Source organism: Malus domestica, chromosome 09 (assembly GCF_042453785.1).
Source record: "Malus domestica chromosome 09, GDT2T_hap1".
Classification (NCBI taxonomy): domain Eukaryota; kingdom Viridiplantae; phylum Streptophyta; class Magnoliopsida; order Rosales; family Rosaceae; genus Malus; species Malus domestica.
Window position 1 is genome coordinate 24,194,862 of NC_091669.1, and position 9,141 is coordinate 24,204,002.

At 36.3% G+C, this 9,141-nt stretch overlaps 1 protein-coding gene across 1 annotated transcript; it reads left to right on the top strand.

The window, feature by feature from the left end:
* Positions 1–3,341: 3,341 nt before the first annotated feature.
* LOC139187851 (uncharacterized) lies at positions 3,342–3,770 on the top strand. Its single transcript, XM_070804459.1, has one exon. It carries the CDS (start codon positions 3,342–3,344, stop codon positions 3,768–3,770), a length of 429 nt encoding a protein of 142 aa, XP_070660560.1.
* The last annotated feature ends 5,371 nt before the right edge of the window (positions 3,771–9,141 follow it).

The following is a 9,141-nucleotide window of genomic DNA, read 5'->3' on the forward strand; positions in this document are numbered from 1 at the left end:
AATGAAAACTGAACTTAGATTTTTGTTTTGATAGCTAAAGTAACTTAAAATGCAAGACAAGATAAAGATGAAGGATAGATTGATTCATATGGCAGGATGTATGCATAGCAGTTTCTTCATTCATTCACATGTCCACCAAGATTAACCATAATGTGTACTATAACCTTGATCAAATAATTCATAAGCAGCCCCAATGGTGATTAAACATTAAGATTAACAAACAAATTAAACTTTAAAATCAGTGAATGAAACAAGAACACAGATTGGTAATTTGAATACTTTAACTTAATAACAAAGAGTAGTTTTGCAAGGCTACATCGAAATCCTCAACTATGAAATTAATTACACAACATGATTACAGAATATATAAATTTCAAGAACAACATGAGTGAAATTAAAGTTCATAGAAGAAACCCCCTTGAAGCAATTCTAATGTTCAACTTCTCCAAGAACAGAGCAGTTGCGTGGTTTCTTTGGTGGCTGCGGATGGTGAATGGAGAAAGGATTTTGATTCTGGAAGAAAGGCTAAAGAAAGAGAATAAAGATAGCTCTGGGAGACCCCAAAGGGAAGCTTATGTAAAAGTGGCTGGAACTCTTAGTTTTATAAGGTTAAAGAGGCTGTTATAAAATGCCAAGATATCCCAGTAATGGAGCATTTATTTCAGACGTTTTTTGTTGTTATTGGTCTCTTAAAGGGCCATATTCATCACCATATTCAATTGTACACTTTGAATCTCTCTCTACATCAGAATCTTTATTCAATTCTCCACTTTCAACACCATTTTGCCTTATTTGCCGTCAAATGGCTCTAAAATACAATTAACTGACATTAACATAAAACAGAGTAAAACTCAACTCGTTTAACTCAAAAATATCACAAAGAGACTAGGAATGAATGGTATAAATGTTTGAAATATATGAGTTATCAGGCATCTATGATCAGGAAAGTGATGCAATGAAAGTTAAGCACTCAAATTAAACCCTCTTTTGACAATTGTAGTATATGTATAAGTAGGGATCACTCTGTACCGGGGATTAGGAGGGATTGCTAATCTAAACTAAACTGACTTACAAAAAGAAACTTAAAAACACTTAACTAGACTCTATAGACTCAAAACACTTAAAAACACAAACTAAAACAAATTCTAACTAATTAGACACACTAAAGTAAAGGGGGATTGGGTTTTGGACGAAAATAAAGTAAAACAAAACAGAAACTAGAACTAAACAGATTTGCACGAAATTGGTTGTTTTGGATGGATGATGGGCTAGCTAGAAGGTCTTTCTCCACACATGACCCACTTGCATACAAATCAATCTCCAATTGCTTTTCAATAAACTATGATGCTTAACACCCCAGATTAATCGTGATGCACAAATTAACCCTCAGATTTTCCTTTACTCATTGAATTGGATGAATACATGCGACAACCCAAATCATTCTCTAAAAGTCCCCTATATGAATGCATAATAGATATACAATTAAAGATCATTAAGTTCCATGAAAATCATAAGCGTTGACGAGGCAATTGTAACTATGAATGCATGATACATTTGCCAAGAATTCAATTAACGCGATTGTGACAAGCAACCTTCACTACTCATGAATATAAACTTGTACCGATTAGGTGAAACTTATTTATATCCTAGCATCAAATTCATGCATGAAAACTAAGTATGCATCCTTAATAAACATACACAAATCCGTTATGAATAAAATAGATAATTGAATTGCAATCACAACTTATCAAGTCACAATTGGAAGAAATCGATTCATATTGCAAATATATTCATGGTTTCGAATTCTCCTCTAGCCAAAAGAGGTTTAGTTCCTCATACTTGCAATTAAACAGAAACAATTGAAATTAAACATTGAAAACCAAAGTAGAATACACCTAGAATGCTTCAGCAATCCAATTTGAATGACTAGCACAACTCCAAGCAATCCTCATTCCTTCCAAATATGCGGCACCAAGGTGTGAGTGGTGAATGGATGGTCTCTTGTGGTGGTGGATGGATATAGGTGAGTTATGGTGAAGGGTGGAGAGTTGTGTAGATGATGTGGGGTCCTTGGATGATGGCCCTCAAATTATGGTGAAGGGTGGATGTATTTATAGGCTAGGGAGAGGAGTGTATGGAGTTGTAATGAGTGGATGTAATGGGTGTAGTGGGTGAGTGTTGTGGTAATGAGTGGATGTAATGGGTGTAGTGGGTGGATGTTTGGTAATGAGTGGATGTAATGGGTGTAGTGGATGAATGTTTGTAATGAGTGGATGTAATGGGTGTAGTGGGTGAGTGTTGTGGTAATGAGTGGATGTAATGGGTGTAGTGGGTGGATGTTTGGTAATGAGTGGATGTAATGGGTGTAGTGGATGAAATGAGTGGATGTAATGGGTGTAGTGGGTGGATGTTTGGTAATGAGTGGATGTAATGGGTGTAGTGGATGGATGTTTGGAGTTGTAGGTCAACACACTTGAACACACACATGTTGATTTCTAGCCCTCAAATCTTCAAAAACGTCCATCCTCATGTCTCCATGCTTGCACTATCCAATCTTGGCTAAAAAAATGCTCTAAAATGCTCCAAAATGCACGTTCTTGCCAACTTTGTTATTATGACCTATAAACACACGAAAATAGCTTAAAATACATAATTAACTAAGAAATAACAACACAAATGCACAAGAAGAAGCTAACTAAGTCCCATAAATATGCTCCTATTAGAAAGTTCAAGTGCAACATAAAGCCCATATGAACTCATTGAAGATCCCTACCATCTCAAAAGCTTCAGGGGAAGTGGTCACACAATGTGGAAGTAGACAACTCCAATGAAGAAGCAGAAAGAGATAGAAAGGCTAATAGTAAAATGGAAGGTGAAGGAAATCATGTACCTCATAATCATCCTCATCCAGGAAAGTACAGAGCTTTAAGGAGAGCTCAGGAAAATATAGTGATGATGCCTACACCAGGCTGGAGGCCAGTGCCTTTCTGTTTTGGGACCATCTCCCTTGAGAAGGGGATACCTTCACCTATGCTAGAAGATGCACCCTGTGAAATCCCAAGGCAGTTGCTTAACTTTGATATAACAACAAAGGAAGAGGTGCCCGAGTTAATGCTAACTAAGGATGCTCAGGTTTGGATGGAAGTGTTCGTGTATCAGATTGGAGGAAAGAAAGAAGAAGTACCTAGACCCAACAAATTCCACGTAAACATAACTTATGTTTTATCAGCCATGTTTTATGCCGAACCAGATCAGCTAGCCACAATGGAGGGTGATTATTTGGCAACAAAACCAATGATGGCACTTGTTAGTGTTAAAGAAGCTGGAAAGAGGAATTAACTATGGCAGACTTGCCCGAACCTTCGCAAAGGGAGCCCGAAAGGGTGTATTCTGACCAAATGGTGTTCAGGAGACCGAGCCTAGCCTTGGCTAACCATGTTAAGCTCATATATGTGATAGCTCATCTGGAGGGAGTGCCCATCAAGAGGATGTTGATAGATGGTGGAGCAACGGTCAATGTGCTCCCACTTAATCAGATAAAGAGGCGGTGTAAAAGTAAGGAAAATCTTATTCCCACTGATCTAAAAGTTTCTAGTTTTTCTGGAGCCATCACCAAAACACATGGAATATTGCCCTTGAAGGTTGGATTAAGGTCCAAGCAAATCATGTTGGCTTTTTTTGTGGTAGATAGCAGCTCTACTTATGGAGCATTACTAGGCAGAGATTGGATTCACGAAAGTCTGTCTGTACCATCCACTTTGCAGCAGTAAGTTGTTGTCTACCACGAGTCTAAAGTCGAGGAACCAGGATTTTGGGAGATTGTGGAGGCCGATACACGACCATTTCTCCCCACAACTAATGTTGGAGAGGCAAACTTCTACAACCCTAATATTGGATTCTTGTAGTGTTTGGGAGCTGATGAGAACGGCCACTCGACTAAGGTGATGGCCCAAAAGCTTATAAAGCAAGGATTATCTTTCACTAAAGAGGAATGGCACATGCCTTACATTGTCCCAGCCCACCAACACCAATGATGTCAGAACAAAGAAGGAATGACCAAGTGATTGTAGTCATGTCCTTAATCAAGAGACTGCTGGTGTATGGGAAAAAGAGAAAATAAGTGAAAAAGAGCTTAGCCAAGGAGGAGGTAGAGTGAGAGATAGAAGCTTCAAGCACCAAGAATATAGAGGAAGAAGAGTTTTTGGGAAAGGAGATAGAAGCAGCCTTACAGATGGTTGAGTGTATATATGACTTAGACTACCCAGATAATGTGCCCGAGGGTCCAAAGTCAGTTGAATTCTTATGTACAGAGCCCGATAAGCTAGCACCAGAAGTACAAGACCATTTGGAAACCATTAATTTTGTTGGAAATGTGCCCTAAAACCAATCATATGATGATACTTTACGGACATTTCACATGTTAAACTAATCTAGTGTAATATCAAAGGCAAAGATTATTGTTTAAGCCGTCTCATATAAATGTTATATGCTTAAACGATAAGTCCAAGGAATATGTAATTAGGAGAATATGATTTGAACAAGTTAGATTAATGAGACCATTCTCTTTCGTATACATATCCTAAATGTTCCTGATCATAGGATTGCTAATTGGGCATTGACAGTCCATTAAGATCAGTACGTGTTGTGTCTTCTCTCAGGGAGAGTGACTAGTCTCGAGTCATTGGTGTGTGTGACATCAAGACAAGCATGTAGGTGCTCAATAACGAATGAGTCTACTGAACACGATCAACGAGGATTTCTCATACTCATGTCACATGAGAACTCATGGTTGGGATAATGCAAAGTAGTCCTTTGACCTGAGGCATCATAGTTGTCTTGTGGTTAAGTCCTTAATCTTTGATTGTGTCAAAGTCACTCCATTCGAGGGTGTCCACGGCATCGTTGGCGTTAAGCCACTTAGCCATGGAGGCAAGTGAATGCGCAAGAAGGGATCTCTAACCTTCAAATCGTTTGAGGGAGAATACTCTATGATATGATTAAGAATCTTTGGCCAAAGTATGAATGAGATTTAGGAAGTCGTTCCAAATCACATTCAAGGTAATCATATAAGCACACGAATCACATTGGATAGTAGACATGAATAAACTATCAAACCAAACAATGTGGTCAAGAGTATTGTATTAGAGAAAGACCGTATTGCATTTGTAATCCTAAACTGAATAGGTTCTCCACCTCTTCCGATTAGCTTGGGTAACCATGATATGCTGCTAGGTGTCACTCTTGGTTTATGGAAGCCCTAAACGTGTATAAACATTGAAGGGAGAATTGAAAGTAAGTTTCAATTCACAATAGATTTGAAAGAGTTTTAATCGCCCATTGCCTCGCTAAAAAGAAACCTAATGGATCGTACATTGTGTAAGGTAGAGATTGAAGAAACAACGGAGATGAGTAAGAATAATTAAATGGTTTAATTATTTATGGCAAGGATTAATTAATATGTTAATTAATCAAACGAATAAGTTCGTTAAAGACCTCGGGATAGTTTTGGACCTTAAGGCCCAATGGGCTTCGAACGTCAAGTCCATTGACTTAAGTTGTATGACAACTTAATGAATATTGATTCACAAAGGCCCAAATAGTCCAATGAATCCCTATGGCCGGCCATTTAGAGATGGAGTGGGTTTTGGACTTATTTACAAGTTTGCCACTCCAATGAATTAAGGTATAAATATGACTTTATAGCCAAAATTCATTTAGGGTTTCTTTTTGGGAACGGATGAGAACACAAAGCTCTCATTTCTCTCTAAAGAGGCCGGCCACCTTAGAGGAGATTAGCTAGCAATCCAACTTCCTCTAGGTCACTCATTTCTACTTAAATCTAACCTTGGTGTGGAGACTTAGAGGTTCTCTATTTTGAGAACTTGGAGAAACATATTCTTCCATCCAAATCCATAGATCTAAGAAGCAAGGAATGAAGGCCCTCTCTTTGGGTGATTAGCCTTTGCTTATGCAAAGAGGAATCTACAAAGGTATAAATCTCAACTCACTTTGTTTTGAGTTGAGTCTTGGTTCACCAATCTACTAGGCTTTGAATTTCATGGTTAATGTTTTGTTTAAAGTGCATACAAGCATGATTCCGCCTTTTAATTGTTTATTGCATGCTATAGATGTTGCTTAAATGAACATGTTTTCACAAAATTATCCTTCAAGTGGTATCAGAGCCTAGGTCTAGTAGTTGGTGAATCCTTTTGGGTTTTGTATTATCATAGTTTATGATTTGAATGTTGTAATTGTTACAAGCTTTATTCTTGCTTCTTTGAATGTAAATTTTGTTAGAAAATTTGCCATCTCAAAGTTGTAGATGTAGTTCATATGAGCATGAATATTGGAGCTAAAATTTGGTGCAATGTTTTTGGGAAAATTCGGCCAAATCCAAAGGGTGGATTTTTGGGTTCTTGTTTGACTTGTTAAAAGTGTTTTCAAGTAACTTTTGGAACCCCTATGTACCCTAGTTTGGTTATATGTTATTTCCCTTAAGTTTGATTGGTTTTGGGATGTTTTTGGGTGAAAAATGTTCATGGAATTTTTTTGAGTTTTTCATGAGTGTTAGATATTTAAAGTTTTGAAGTAAATGTTTGGTGTTTTCATGGAAATGTTTGGTGTTTTCAAGTAACTTTACACCTTTCTAAAGTTTTGAGTTTTTGCCAAGAACAAAAAGTTTGGTGTTTTGATTCAAAGTTTTGATTTATTTCATAAAGTTTTTGTTTTATGATTTATCTTATATTTAAATGTGTTAGATATTTATTTAGAAAGGTGTAAGAAATATTGGTGGGTGTGTAAGGATTAATTCCCTTTCACACACACCACTTGCATGACATTTATGTCATGCACCACTTGCATGCTTTATGTCAAAGCTTCAAAAATCAACTCACACACCATCACTCACTTCTCTAAAACCGGCCACTCCCTCAATGGGAGTACTTTTGGGGCTTTTATGCAATTACATAAAGTTTTGATATTTTTGTGTAATTTGCACTTTGGCCCAAAAGTTTACGTTTTTACGTTTAGGTCCAAAAACGCTAAAGGAAAAATTGTTTTGCTCCTTTAATGAAGTTTTTGTATTTGTTGAAATTTTTGGGTTCTAGTTGTAATTACATGAAGTAGTGAACTTTTGTTTTTTTACAAAGTGACCCCAAAAGTTTATGTTTTTGCAATATAGCCCAAAAGTTGAGGTTATTGCATTTTGGCCCAAATTAAGTTGAGAACAAAATTGTTTTGTCTCTTTAAATGAGAATTGGATTTTCATTTCATTTAGCTCCATTTAAATCAATTTTATGGATACAAAAACCAAATGAAAATGTTGCATTCAATTTAATTAGTTAAAGCGTTAATTGATTAAAGGGTGATTATGAACCTAAGCCTACGATAATTGAGCTATGTGAAAGGCCGTTCCAAATTTGTTTGAACCATGGGAATGTGTAGATTAGATTTTGGTTGTAATTTGATTTGATCAAATGTTGTAAAAGAGCATAAACTCTTCTTTACTTTAAAGTAATTTGTTTTGATCAATTGTTGTAAAAGAGCATAAGCTCTTCTTTACTTTAAAGTACTCATTTTCTTGTTTTATTTGATATGCATGAAAATGGAGTAGAGGGTCCAACGCCCCTAAGAAAACACGCCTTAATGTGATTAAACGCGTAACTAAAATCAATCACCTTCCCTAGACCGAGATTCAACACTAGGCTCGTGTTGAATCTAAACAAAGGTTCATAGTCATCCTAAAGCCCTAAGGCAACTATATAGTCCATCAAATGAATGAAAAGTTTATGTTAGTAGTATCATATACTCTTGCTTTAAAAACCGTTTTATAAGCATAGTGGGAGTATTATATACAACTAAATTCAATCAAATGGACCAATAGTTGTAATAGGACCAAAATTGTTTTAATAAAGATTAAAATGAATATTTATATGTGATGAGACCTAAAAACCCTCAACCAAACCATTATTAAGTTGATAAGCGTGAGAGTGCTTTGAACACTTTTTTGTGGCCTTCCACCGTGGTAGGCTCCAATCGTTTATGACTTGTACACCGCCTTCACCCTATCATGGGGGAGTGCAAAGTGCATGCTTATACTCAAGAGGAGTTTATTTAAAACATTTGATGAGGTTAAGGTAGGCAACGAGTGTGGCCAACATCATATCATCGTGAGGTCATACTTAAACCCCTATCTAAACCGGCATGGTTGGAAAGAACTTAACTAAGAGAAATGATGCCAACATCGTATCATCGTGAGGCATTGTTTTCTAGAGGCCAAAAAGATGGGTAATCACAAGAGGTTGTTGTGAATGAGTAAGCGTACTCTCATTATTATTAATGCTAGCCAACATCATATCATTGTGAGGTGGGCTTGGTAGTAATGAGTCTCCCATACCCTACTAAGAGTTACCTCCAAAACTCTCGAATTCCAATGAGGGATATGGAATTTGCCAAAAATATGAAGGGAAATCTATGAGATTCATGTATGGGATTTCTAAATGACTATCATGCATATCCAAAACAATTATGATATACGAAAGCAGCGGAAGCATTTATAACATATTATCAAAGCTATAGTCATGCAAATCCCCTTCAAGGTTCATAGGTTTATATATAATGCATCAAAACAAATTATAGAATCAAGAACAAAGTGAAGGTTAGTCTTATACCTTTTGATCTAGACTTGAGACCAAGGATGGACCACCTTGTTCGGATCATATTTATATATATTTTTACTTCAAATTCACTCGTCTTTTCTTAGTTAGTTCCTTATATTTTTGAGCTATTTACGTTATTTTTGTGTTTATAGGATTTGTTATGCAAAGAAAATAAAAATAGAACAAGTGAAATTTTATGTAATAAATTCGTCAAAACTGTCTGTGTAGATCAGCTTTTAAATTAAATTAAAAAAAATATATAATAATGATAAGTCATGATGATGTTTGAAACATCATCATGATGGTTTTGTTTTGTAGAAGAAAAGAAAGGAACGGATGGAGAAGAAGAAAAGAAAGGAATAAAAAAAGAAAAGAAGGAATAAAAAAATTTAAAAGAAGAATAAGAGGAGACCTCGTGGAGGATACAAGCTGCCTTTGGCAGCGTGGAAGTTAGGCGTGGGGAGAGAAGCAAAGCTGCCTTTGC